The sequence below is a fragment of the Nerophis lumbriciformis genome, linkage group LG08 (assembly GCF_033978685.3).
Source record: "Nerophis lumbriciformis linkage group LG08, RoL_Nlum_v2.1, whole genome shotgun sequence".
Classification (NCBI taxonomy): Eukaryota; Metazoa; Chordata; class Actinopteri; order Syngnathiformes; family Syngnathidae; genus Nerophis; species Nerophis lumbriciformis.
In genome coordinates, this window is record NC_084555.2 from 19,241,701 (window position 1) to 19,256,035 (window position 14,335).

Here is a 14,335-nt window from a genome sequence, read left to right on the forward strand (position 1 = left end):
AGAGCTCATGAGGAATTCCGACTGTTACTGACTTTCACACATTTACAAAACCCCCCTTACTGAAAAAAAAATATGGATATCCAGGAAAGAACACTTCAAAATCAGGAAAAGAAAAACACTTTTATTAAATTAGTATAAAATGACAAAATTCATAAGGTCTTCATCAGACTTGAATGCCTGGAGAATTCTCTAAGTATATTTACGTATTGCATACAGTATAATAAAAATGATCCGAATATCATCTGAAACCAGTCTGGTATAAAGTCATTATATGGGAGAAGCTGCACAAGAATTGAAGTTCTCATATGAATGGCAGGTGCAGAACAAAAGTGAGCAGAATACAACCCCTGGAAATTTTGGGAAAAACAGACTTGACACAAAGCTACAGTCATTTCAAATAGCAACTTTCTGGCTTAAAAAAACACTCCAATAAATCAAGAAAATACATTTTTGGTAGTTACACATTTCATCTTTAGATGAATGAGAGTGAAAAAAAATGGGGAGTCACTCAATTTTAAGGAAAGATTTATGTAATCACCCTTTAAATTTTCATTTCCTAAACCAACACCTGAATCAGATTAAATAAGTTATAAGTCATTAGTCTGCAGTTAAAAATGAATGTTCACACTTTAGAGAGCTGTTGCACCAGGTAGATTGAAATGAACTAGGACTAGTGTTTTTTGTTTGTCATGATTCCACAATTCTTTTCACAGAATTGAGTGATGCCATAATTTTTTTTATTTGCTTGATCTAAAAATGAAATGCACCGATTACCACAATTTGTTTTCTTGCTTTGTTGAAGCCAGAACTTTGCCATTGAAAATGACAATAGTTTTTGTCATGTCATTGAATGGTACGATTATGACAGCAAAAACAAGACTGTGAATGGCTAAAATGTCAATAATACTAAAGTCATTCAAGGGCTCAATAAATGAAAACTAGTTAAAGACATTAGAAGCTGTATATTATTTTAAAATTAATATAATAAGTTACCTTGGATATCATACTGTAGGTCAAGATGCATATTAATATTCATAAATAGAATAGTGATAAATCCTGTATATAAAAAGGGTCAGATCCAGACAGGTATAAGATATATGTATTTTAACAAAATAGAAGCATAGAAAAATATTATTAAACTTTACAAGTAAGTATATTAAGCGTTCATTCCAGTTACTAGAAATCTGTGATTTTGTTACAGGTTTTATGTCAGTGGGTTCTCAGGATGGGAGAGGACAAGGCACTATGTTGTTGTTGGGAGCATTTAGAGGCGCTTCAGGCTCATGCTCAAAGGAGACGTTTACAAAAGTAGTGCATGGTACAGGCTGTTCAACAGCGGGAGGAGGAGCACAATAGTGCTTGTCGCTCTTTTTCTGCTGCTGCCCTGCAAATTGAAGCTCCGCCTCATCAGCCAGACGGTTCTCCTCCTCTTCTTCTTCCTCCTGCAGGATGACAACAGTCCATTAAATGACTCAGTGGAACAAGATTGATAAAATAATATACCTACCTCCTTTTTCATACGGTAGTACTCATCAATAGCGTACTGGTACTTTGGAGTAGTAATGCCAAACAGAGAGGCAAGTCTTTCTCCCATGTAGTCACACACTGCAGGACAAACAGTTACACATTTAGATAGATAGATAGTACTTTACAGATTCCTTCAGGAGCGTTCCCTCAGGAAAATTAAAATTCCAGCAGCAGTGTACAGAATTGAGATATATATTAAAAAGTAAATAATGGGGGTATAAATGGAAATAAAATAGAAAATATTACAATAAGAATAAAAATATAACATTAAAAATAAGAATATAACAAGAGAAACTAGGCAGTAGTGACCATGTTATGAAAATGTATTGCACTGTTTTTTGTTGCAGTTTATTTCAGTATTGTTATTGTTTTGCATCCCCTGTCATCCTAGTACCCCCACCCCCCCTCCCCCCAGAGAGGAGTTGTACAGTCTGATGGCGTGTGGGACATTTATCTTAGGTGTGACTGCATTTATTTTGGCCTCTCCAGTGTTGTTTACCATACATATTTGCGGTGGCCCGCCACAGATAAATCTGGACTGCCACAGAAAGATTTGGAACTATCATTTTTAAGATTTGATGCCATCTGCTTGCTCACAAACAAACACATTATAATATGCTTGAGTGGCTTGAAGTTACAATTACGGACAGTAGATGGCATCATTATTCTGTAGTCAGAGGCACATGTGCTTTTTCTGGTTCAATATTGTCGATTACTCACAACCCTAATGTAATACAAGAACAAGTCTATTTTTTTATGCATTCTAATTTTCATTATACGGCAAGTACAATGGGGGGAGTAATCTATTGCGCCCATAAAGCCCTCTAAAAACATCCACAAACTGCCCACAATAATACATTTACATGTCGTGACCTGAATATTAACCAAGTATTAGCGATATTATAAGCGCTGACGCTGAGGAACTACTTTTTGCAGAGACCTGATCACAGAGGTACAAGCTTATGCAGTTATTGACATGTTGTGCCGGTAAGCTGCTGCATCGCCTCGCAGTTGGTGAAAGTTAATTCTAGATTATAAATCATGCTTCTCACTTGCATGGTAGAAGGTTTTGTGGCCATAAATCGAGAAGTTGATCAACTTTCACGTGGAAATTAGACCTGCAGATCGCGAGAAAGGCACAAAAAGACGCTTGTTTGTGGTCAACTTTTTTTTTTTTTTTTTCCTGCGTGTGAATTAAGAATAATATGACGGCACAGGGGTTAGTGCGTGTGCCTCACAATACGGAGGTCTTGGGTACAATCCTGGGCTCTGGATCTTTCTGTGTGGAGTTTGCATGTTTTCCCCGTGACTGCGTGGGTTCCCTCCGGGTACTCCGGCTTCCTCCCACCTCCAAAAACATGCACCTGGGGATAGGCTGATTGGCAACACTAAATTGGCCCTAGTGTGTGAATGTTGTCTGTCTATCTGTGTTGGCACTGTGATGAGGTGGCGACTTGTCCAGGGTGTACCCCGCCTTCCGCCCGAATGCAGCTGAGATAGGCTCCAGCACCCCCCGTGACCCCGAACGGGACAAGCGGTAAAAAATGGATGTATGGATGACGGGAAGATATGAACATCCCATCAGCCAGCATCCCAGGGAGTGCAGACTGTGTGCAGTGAGTGATTGTTTTATTATGTTCGTAGATTGTGTTTCTTGTTTAGCATTTAGCAATACTGCTACTTGCTGGATCTGCTTATCACTCAGCTTCTAAAATGTGTAGCTCATCCTCCTCAAAAATATAAGGTTCTGGATCATCATTTGTCCCAATAGTAATCGTTGTTGGCTTTCATGAAGTCTGCCATGATTTATAGTAGTTGTTGTTGAAGGAAACAGTGAACGATATGATGCATCTGTGAAATTAATGCCAAAATATGTAAACATGTTATTATGAATGTGTCCGTCACTACATTACATATTTACTTACAGTGTGTATATAACACGTTGATGGAAGTTTGTGGATGTTTTTTAGAGCGCTGTACAGGCAGAGTAAAACGAATACAATTACCTTCATTGTTTATTTAGGACTTGGGATGCAGAAAAAAGGAAAAACGTGTGCTTGTCTCACATAAGGATTGTGAATGATAAACAAAAAATAGTCCCCTTTAAGCCCATTTTGGCAGTGTGTTACCTGAGATAGTAGAGGTGGTCATTCTCCACAGGTGGAACCAAAAGTATGGTCCCCAAGTCAGTTTAGACTAGACACAAATAAGGGAGACACACTTAGAACAGACAGGCAATATTCCCTATTTAACAAGATGACTAGTACAGGTTAATAGAAGTCCATAATATACACCCAGTTTAGACCTTGAAAGAAGGATGACCTTTGATAAGTTACTTGCAGGTCTCATAAGATGATTATGGATTTGTTTCGTAACGGTGAATTTTTTTATGTGACCTCACCGTATCCACAGTAACAACCTCTTTCTTCACGGGCTCCTCCTCTTCCTCCTCCTCATCAGTACTGTACTCCTCCATGGTCTCGCCACTTGCGAAATAGATAGTCCTGCGGGGAACCTTGATCTTCCCCTGCCTCTCCACTAAGTCACCCATCTCCACTCTCTCAAAGCCTGTGGCCTCCTCGACTGGACTCTGACAACAGAGACATGCATACAAACCCATAATAAAGTATAGCAAATATACATACAGTGGTGCTTCAACTTAAGAGGGCCCCCACTTAAGAGTGTTTTAAGATAAGTTGTTTTTCAGCTGACTGGTGTGCTTTAAGTTGCAAGTTAAATTTGAGTTACAAGCATTCCTGCCATTAGTTGGCGCTCCAAATGTCACAGTGAACCCCGTAAAATCCACCCAAAACATATGGGGGCTCGTGTATTAAGCGTGTGTACGCACAAAAACCTGGCATATGCACTTTTTTATGACAAAGTTGACATCTAACAAGAGTGAACTGAACATGGAAATGTTCACGGTAGGCACATTTCTACACACTGTAGGTCAGGGGTGCCCATTACGCCGATCGCGAGCTACCGGTCGATCGCAGAGGCTGTGTCAGTCGATTGCCAGCCAGGTAATAAAAAATTAAAAAAATAGACCTAAAAATTTGCGATCATCGATATTCACTATGATATCACTTTCATCACTTGATTGGCATAAACGGGTCCCGAGGATCTTGTGAGATGATGGTGGCTGTTCATTATTAAGAAAAAAACGGCTGGCAGAAAGGCGAGAAACACTTTTTATTTTAACAGACTCTCGCGGCGTACCTGCTGTGAAAAACCCTAAAGACCGGCCGCACAGTTGCTGTCTTCACAGTAAAAGTGCTGCTCCATTCTGCCTGCGCTAACAAAATAAGAGTCTCAGAAAGCTAGCGCACACAAGCTAGAAAGCTTCGGAGTTTGCAGTCAAAAGTATTTATAGTATAAAAACAAATATGAAAGTTGGACAAATAAGATGCCAAAAACCAACCACTTTCACGTGGTATTGGATGGAGAGGAGAACTTTTTTTCCTCCTCAATTCGAAAATGTGGACGTTATCAGGACTACCGTACTGTGAATCCTGTCTGATTCCAATCAATGGAAGTCATCAGAATCAGGTAATACACAAACTTATATTCTTGTCTTCATGAAAGAAAGTATAGCAAATATACATGTATAATTGTTAAACACGTATATACATATACATATATATATATACACATATATATATATATATACACACACATACATACATATATATATATACATATACATATATATGTATATATACATATATATATAGATATATATACATACATATGTATATATATATATATATACACATACATACATATATATATATACATATATATATATATACACATACACATGTATGTATATATACATATATATATATACATACATATGTATGTATGTATGTATGTATGTATGTATGTATGTATGTATGTATGTATGTATGTATATATATATATATATATATATATATATGGGTTGTACTTGTATAGCGCTTTTCTACCTTCAAGGTACTCAAAGCGCTTTGACACTACTTCCACATTTACCCATTCACACACACATTCACACACTGATGGAGGGAGCTGCCATGCAAGGCGCTAATATATATATATACACACACACACACACACACACACATATGTACATATATATATATATATGCATATATATACACACATATATATATATATATGTACATACATATATATATATATATACACATATATATATATATATACACATAAATATATATATATATATATGTATGTACATATATATATATATGTACATATAAATGTACACATATACTGTATATATATACACATACATATATATATATACACATATACATACATACATATATATACACATATATATATACATATATATATATATATACACATATATACTGTACATATATATGTACACATATATACTGCATATATATATATATTTATATATATACACATACATACATACATATATATATATATATATACACATATATATATATATATATGTACACATATATACTGTACATATATATGTACACATATATACTGCATATATATATATATTTATATATATACACATACATACATACATACATACATACATACATATATATATATATATACATACATACATACATACATACATACATACATCTGCTCTGCGGAAGGAGTTGACAACTCTCCGCAGAGCAGAGTGGCACAGGAGGCGTGGAAGAGAGAGAGCTAGGAAGCAAGCAGCCTTCATTGCCAATCCCTTCCGGTTTGCTAAACAGCAGCTAAGGGACAAGCGCAGTGGCCGGCTTGAGTGCCCAAGAGAGGAAGTGAATCGTTTCCTCCAGAATACCATGAGTGACCCACTCAGGGGACAAGATCTAAGACCCAATAGAGCGCTCATCAGCCCTGCGCCACCAACGGCAGAGTTCCAGTTGACAGAGCCCAGTTTGAAGGAGGTTGAAGAGGTCATCAAGGCAGCCCGCTCAGCATCTTCCCCGGGCCCCAGTGGTGTACCTTACCTCGTCTACAAGCGCTGTCCAGGGCTTCTGAAACATCTGTGGAAGACCCTGAAGGTGATCTGGCGAAGGGGGAGAGTGGCTGACCAGTGGAGGTGTGCAGAGGGAGTTTGGATCCCCAAGGAGGAGGACTCGAAAAACATCAACCAGTTTCGGACTATCTCACTTCTGAGTGTGGAAGGGAAGGTGTTCTTCAGCATCGTCTCCCGAAGACTGACCGAGTTTCTCCTCAAGAACAACAACATCGACACTTCAGTGCAGAAGGGGGGGATTCCTGGAGTTCCCGGCTATCTAGAGCACAACGGTGTCGTCACACAGCTCATCAGAGAGGCCCATGCGAGCAGAGGGGAACTTGCTGTGTTGTGGTCGGACCTGACTAACGCCTTTGGGTCCATCACCACACAAGCTAGTTGAGCTTGCGCTGCACCGCCACCATGTTCCCAGCAAGATCAAGGACTTGATCCTGGATTATTACAATAACTTCAGGCTCCGAGTCACTTCTGGGTCAATAACCTCTGACTGGCATCGCCTTGAGAAGGGAATAATAACAGGATGCACCATCTCCGTTGTCCTTTTTGCACTGGCGATGAATATGCTGGTAAAGTCTGCTGAGGTGGAATGCAGAGGGCCTCTATCCAGATCAGGTGTTCGACAGCCCCCTATTAGAGCCTATATGGATGACCTTACTATCACAACAACATCAGCCCCAGGGAGAAGGTGGATCTTGCAGGGATTGGAGAGGCTCATTGGATGGGCCAGGATGAGTTTCAAGCCCGCAAAGTCAAGGTCCATGGTGCTGAAGAGGGGGAAGGTGGTCGACAGATTCCGGTTCTCAATCTCAGGAACGGTCATTCCATCCATCACGGAGCAACCAGTCAAGAGCTTGGGAAAGCTCTTTGACTCCAGCCTGAAGGACTCTGCTGCTATCCAGAAATCTACTGAAGAGCTTCGAGGGTGGCTCACCAAAGTAGACAAGTCTGGCCTACCTGGTAGATTCAAAGCCTGGATCTACCAGCACTCCATCCTTCCCAGAGTCCTGTGGCCTCTCCTTGTATATGCAGTCCCAGTAACAACAGTGGAATCCTTTGAAAGGAAGATCAGCAGCTTTCTGCGGAGATGGCTGGGTCTCCCCCGCAGCCTCAACGGCGCTGCCCTGTACGGGACAAGCAACATCCTGCAGCTACCCTTCAGTGGGCTCACTGAAGAATTCAAGGTGGCACGCACAAGAGAAGCCCTACAGTACAGAGACTCCAGGGACTGCAAGGTGTCATCAGCCGGGATTGAAGTGAGGACAGGAAGGAAGTGGCAGGCAGAATAGGCAGTGGAGGTGGCTGAGTCACGCCTTCGGCAAAAGGCACTGGTTGGGGCCGTGGCAACAGGGAGAGCAGGCTTGGGCTACTTCCCAAAGACCCAAGTCAGCCAGGCCCGGGGCAAAGACAGACGACATCTACTCCAGGAGGAGGTCCGAGCAGGCTTGGAGGAAGAGCGAGTGGGCAGGGTAGTGGGACTCCGGCAACAGGGGGCACGGACAAGATGGGAGGGCACGTTGCAGCGCAAAGTCACCTGGTCAAACATCATGCAGGCAGACCTCCACCGCGTCCGGTTCCTCGTGGCAGCAGTCTACGATTCCCTCCCGAGCCCAGCAAACCTCTATGTGTGGGGGAAGAGCGAGACACCCTCCTGCTTCCTTTGCTCTGGAAGAGGCTCCTTGGAACATCTCCTCGGCAGTTGCCCAAAGTCCCTGGCTGATGGTCGCTATCGCTGGCGCCATGACCAGGTACTCAAAGCAGTTGCTGAGAGCATAGCCTCAGCCATCAGCACCAGCAAGCAACATCATGCGCCAAAGAAGGCAATCTCATTCATCAAAGCTGGAGAGAGACCTCGTGCACCTCCACAGACAACAACAGGACTCCTTCACACAGCCTCTGATTGGCAGCTACACGTTGACCTGGGAAAACAACTGAGGTTCCCCCAGCACATTGTAACAACATCTCTCCGGCTAGACATGATCATCATCTCAGAGGCTTCGAAACACCTGATCATGCTGGAACTAACAGTGCCTTGGGAGGAGCGGATTGAAGAAGCCAACGAAAGGAAACGTGCCAAGTATCAGGAACTGGTGGAGGAGTGCAGGTGCAGGGGCTGGAGGACTTTCTATGAGCCAATAGAAGTTGGCTGCCGTGGCTTTGCAGGACGCTCTCTCTGCAAAGTCCTTGGCCGATTGGGAGTCACAGGGGCGGCAAAAAGGAGGGCCATTCAGTCCGCACGATACTTTTCGAAATAAATGGAACTACGAAAAATTTCAATATTGGCTTTATTTTAACAGAACTCAAAGAACAATTTTACAAGATTAAAATATAAATTAAAGGGCATTAAACACATTGGGCTTTTCTTGTTGCACTCAAAGAACAATTTACAAGTTTCCATATTAAATAATGCCTGCCCTAATCAAGGATGATATTAGAATCTAGTAAAAAGCTTTATTGACATTATATTAAATGCTTGTATGTATTTTTTAGGTGTATATGAGGTAGATCACCTCGACTTGGTCATTTGAAAAGTAGCTCGCCTGCTGAAAAAGTGTGGGCACACCTGCTGTAGATACATTGGCGACACTCAGAAGTAGTTGTTAAGACTTTGCTAACGTTTGATTTCTATCCATCCATCCATTTTCTACCGCTTGTCCCTCTCAGGGTCGCTGCTGGAGCCCATCTCAGCCGCCCTCGCCATTTGCCGTAATGCCCCAAAAATTGACCAACATTTGCGGCAGGAACATTCCGTGACCGCCCTTGACTTTTTACTTGTTAATGGACAAGGGATGTAACAATAAACGGTATATTGATAATTTGCGATAATTCCCGACAGTTAGTAACACTGTTTAATTTTTTTAATGACCGAAAAAACGTCATTTGGCTGGATAATCATGGCGGACCAACGACACCAACTTTGCTGCGGAGATTTCCCCTCCGAGCAAAGAGAGCCAAGCGCTTGGTTTAACGGCATTTTCCCTCGCTTCCCGCCGTGCATTTAAGAGCGCACTGCTGTGTTTAGATGGAGACAGGTGTGGACAATATTGGAGACAGACGCACTTGTCCCCACACTAAAAGTATACAGCGAAGGAGAAAACTATTTGATGTTTTGCAGCAGGCGATGTGTCGTGAACGTTGTCACAACTTGTTTGTAAAGTCTTTACTTTGTTTACTGGGATGTTCACTCCTCTATGTAACTGCCAACTGTATCAGTGTTCAAATAACATCAATACTAGCTATAATGTTTTGTCATCAAATTGAACGCAGGCGGTGAAGATTGTTTATTCGATGTGAGAGTGATCACTCCGGGGTTTTTTTTTTGTTGGCCAAACTGTTGTACTGAAACACTAGGGAGGCGTTGGAGAAGAACAAACCTTGCTTATTAGACTTCATCTTCATTAGCCAAACTGCTTTGTGTTTTATTTTGATATCAAAAAGTAAACACCAGGTTTTGTTTACATTAATTGTTTTTTTTCATTGTCACTTCAAAAATCATTCATGTGACATAATTTTGTTAATGTGTTATTGTGTATAGTTAATTCCTATATGACATATTTCTGCTCAAACTCATAATGGATCTGTCCTGATACATCATCTCCACATGTACATAACTTTAAAAAAAACTCTCTCTATCAAAATGTAGACAAAAAGCTGACAAGTTGATGTTATTAGAGAACAAAAAAAACTAATATTTGTTTATAAATATATGGATAACGTTTATCTACAGTCTTTTTATTAGACATTACAAATGTCATGATGGTATTACGTTCACACCCCAACACTGCTTTACTTAAAAATCAGTAATCATGATTTCAGTATTGATAACATTAATCTTAATTATTACTTTGGCCATAATTGGCAGGCCTAGATCTCATACATGAACACTAATATACATATATATATGTACATACATATATATATATATATATACATACACACACACACACACACATATATATATATACTGTATATCTACTGCCTTGAAAGAACATAATGTTTGCCTTGGTGTCCTTCTAACTAGCCTTGGTGCCCTAAAATATGAGCCCTCCTTTAAGACAACACTTGCCTTGACCTTAAAAAGTAAAAATTTGAGGCCTGATATTACATAATTTTCCAATTAAACTCTAATGTAGCTGTGAGCAGGCTACTGTAAGAACACATTTTGTTATATATTACACACATTATATTTATCCTGGTGGTAATCAGTCACCCACTTGTCCTCATACCTCTTCTAAAATTGTATGTATCATTGCAGCAACTATCTTTTCAAACGGGGTGAGCATTACTTTATCTTCGGTACCCTCGCCTGTTTTGGCCACATCCATATACTGTTTGTGTGTAAGAAACCCTACATATACTTCTTCTTCACCTTCTTCCTGATAGTACCACTTATTTCTTATTTGTTCTTTTTTTTTTTAATTGATTGAGACTTTTATTAGTAGATTGCACAGTACAGTACATATTCCGTACAATTGACCACTAAATGGTAATACCCGAATAAGTTTTAAACTTGTTTAAAGGCCTACTGAAACCCACTACTACCGACCACACAGTCTGATAGTTTATATATCAATGATGAAATCTTAACATTGCAACACATGTCAATACGGCCGGGTTAGTTTACTAAAGTGCAATTTTAAATTTCACGCGACGTATCCTGCTGAAAACGTCTCGGTATCAGGCCCGGCCCTAACCAATCTGGCGCCATAGGCAAGATTTTAGGTGGCGCCCCCCCACATCGGCAGTGAAGTGTATATACTCACAAGAACCCGAATAGCTTTGTCTTTGACCTTTTTTTTTTTACTTACAACTATACCTAATATATAAAGGGGTGGAAAAGTGACGATTACCTGCAGGGCAAACATTAGCTAACCAGAAGGCAATAACAATGTAAACAAAAAACACCTGCTTAAAAGATCTAATACAAACATTTATATGCACGTACAACACTTAGAACTTTTAGCATATCAGTATGTGGAATTAAATTATGGAATGGATTAAGTAAAGAAGTTAAAAATTGTACTGATATGATCCAGTTTAAGAGGTTGTTCAAAATAATAGTGCTTACAGAGTACAAAGAAGAAGAATTATGAGAAATACTTTCAACCTTATTGAAAATAAGATATTCTTCATCTCAGTATGTTAATAATGACTGAATTAATTAATTACATATTACAAAGCTGTTGTATACTAATTCATAGATGTTATTTTATTATATAAAAAGGTCAGTAAATGATTCTATATATTTGTAAACGCTTTGAAGTGGGAAAGGGGTAGGATTAAATAAGCTTTGCTTCTTCCTACTCCTTTTCGGACATGATGTAAAATGAAATTATATGAAATTGTGTGATGTATTATGATGTAAGTGTGTTCATGTTCCAAATAAACTAAAGAAAGAAAGAAATGTCCCTGAGAAATGTAAGGTGGGAGTACTGTAATTACCTAACGTTACATTATTATTTTCCATAACAATTTAGCCCCCTCCACAATATTAACCCAACGTTAAAACAGAACTAGCTATTTATTGATTAGCAATTGCCGAATCATGTAACATTAGCTTAATGCTAAAAAGCCAGGTTACTATCACATTCTGTAACAGACAAATAATTTCATGTAGGCTAACGTTACCTACCTGCTACCTCTGTCTTTTCTCGTTTCTCCTCCTCTTCTTTTCTCTTTTTTCTTCCCTGGGCACCTGACAGTTTTGGCATCTTATGTTGATTTTTTGATGTGGTGACGTCCAAAAAGAGTCATGATACGGGAAGGGAGGGGGCGCACCGTGCGGGGGGAGGAGGGGGGGGGGCGTAATGTTGTAACAAATAATATTTCTATTAAATAGGCTTTACTTTGCATTTTAATTAACGTGGGATTATTTTTTGTATTTAGAAATAATAGTAACAACTTCTTTTTTTTTCTTTTTTTCTCCAACATTTGTGGCACTGGCGTGGCGCCTTAGCATTTGCCTATACGGCCTATGCCACGGGCCGGCCCTGCTCGGTATGATGACGTCGTAATTGTAGAGGACATTTTGAGACAGCATGGCAGCCAGCTATTAAGTCGTCTGTTTCATCGCAAAATTCCACAGTATTCTGGACATCTGTGTTGGTGAATCTTTTGCAATTTGTTCAATGAACAATGGAGACAGCAAAGAAGAAAAAGCTGTAGGAGGGAAGCTGTAGGAGGGAAGCGGTGTATTGCGGCCGACTTCAGCAAGAACAAGCACGGCCGGTGTTTCATTGTTTACATTGCCGAAAGATGACAGTCAATCTTTACCATTGGCCTGTGGAGAACTGGGACAACAGAGACTCTTACCAGGAGGACTTTGAGTTGGATACGCAGACACGGTACCGTGAGTACGCTTCCAAACATTTGATCGCTTGCCCGTACGTGCGTGCCGCTATGTGCATGTCACGTACGTAACTTTGGAGACTTTGGGGAAATATATGTGCTGTATGAACTTTGGGGAGGTGAACGGTACTTTGGGCTGTGGGATTGAGTGTGTTGTGCAGGTGTTTGAGTTGTATTGGCGGGTTATATGGACGGGAGGGGGGAGGTGTTTGTTATGCGGTATTAATTTGTGGCATATTAAATATAAGCCTGGTTGTGTTGTGGCTAATAGAGTATATGTATGTATTGTGTTTATTTACTGTTTTAGTCATTCCCAGCTGAATATCAGGTCCCACCCGCCTCTCACAGCATCTTCCTTATCTGAATCGCTCCCACTGCCCTCTAGTCCTTCACTCTCACTTTCCTCATCCACAAATCTTTCATCCTCGCTCAAATTAATGGGGAAATCGTCGCTTTCTCGGTCCGAATCGCTCTCGCTGCTGGTGGCCATGATTGTAAACAATGTGCAGATGTGAGGAGCTCCACAACATGTGACGTCACGCTACTCGTCTGCTACTTCCGGTACAGGCAAGGCTTTTTTATCAGCGACCAAAAGTTGCGAACTTTATCGTCGATGTTCTCTACTAAATCCTTTCAGCAAAAATATGGTAATATCGCAAAATTATCAAGTATGACGCATAGAATGGACCTGCTATCCCCGTTTAAATAAGAAAATCGCATTTCAGTAGGCCTTTAAGTCGGGGTCCACGTTAATCAATTCATTGACAGCCTTGCAAGTATGTCCATCTCAATATTTTACTATAAATCGCGAAGTAAAACGAGTGAAGGGGACAAAAAACATAAACCAGACACAAGAAAAAACACAACTGACAGTTGTGTGGTATTGTAACTGCATTAACAAGAACAATAAACATTGCCAAGGCAACGTCACCGTGCTAACATAAGCTAGGGAAGTGAATGACTCTAAGTCAAAACAACGTTCACCAATTTACGATATAAAATGTTTCACAGACTTACCTTATCAGGTTCCATAGTTTTTCCCAAGGAAACGTTAATATTGGTTAAATACAATGGTAAGTCTGCCATATCAACCACACTTGGCTCGTTTAAATAATGTCGACGCTACTCTTGATCCTATTGTAAAACTTCCCTAGTGTTCTAGTGATCGTTCTTCTTCTTAGTTCTTTTTCATTTTAGTTGTTGTCATTCAACCTCGAGTGTTCAATACCGCCATCTGTTGAACGCGAACAAAACTGTTGTCATTTAAACTTCCTTTAATACAGTTAGCTTTACTTCGTACTTTTTTTTTTTTTTTTTTGCACAGAAAATTGGTGACTCTACGTCACTTTTGTGTTCATACATACTTCTATTTTGAAATGACAGTGGCATCAAAAAGCCAGGCAGTCATGCTACAAGATTGACTTCAAAGAACCTGGTGCAGTA

At 40.1% G+C, this 14,335-nt stretch overlaps 1 protein-coding gene across 1 annotated transcript; it reads right to left on the bottom strand.

The window, feature by feature from the left end:
• Window positions 1-101: 101 nt before the first annotated feature.
• fam177a1 (family with sequence similarity 177 member A1) lies at window positions 102-14,118 on the bottom strand. The gene is made up of 5 exons (XM_061968422.1): window positions 13,910-14,118; window positions 3,929-4,117; window positions 3,657-3,723; window positions 1,508-1,605; window positions 102-1,442 (listed from the first exon to the last, which is right to left on the bottom strand). Exons 1-5 carry the CDS (start codon window positions 13,976-13,978, stop codon window positions 1,221-1,223), a joined length of 645 nt encoding a protein of 214 aa, XP_061824406.1. The 5' UTR covers window positions 13,979-14,118; the 3' UTR covers window positions 102-1,220.
• Between the last annotated feature and the right edge of the window lie 217 nt (window positions 14,119-14,335).

What these genes read in the sequence shown, in the direction of transcription:
- fam177a1 (XM_061968422.1), bottom strand. Translation starts at nt 13,978, where the DNA reads ATGGCAGACTTACCATTGTATTTAACCAATATTAACGTTTCCTTGGGA. An exon ending in AAACTATGGAACCTGATAAG is followed by an intron (nt 4,118 to 13,909) that starts GTAAGTCTGTGA and finishes CTCTGTTGTCAG; the next exon opens with AGTCCAGTCGAGGAGGCCAC. An exon ending in GACCACCTCTACTATCTCAG is followed by an intron (nt 1,606 to 3,656) that starts GTAACACACTGC and finishes TTTGTCCTGCAG; the next exon opens with TGTGTGACTACATGGGAGAA.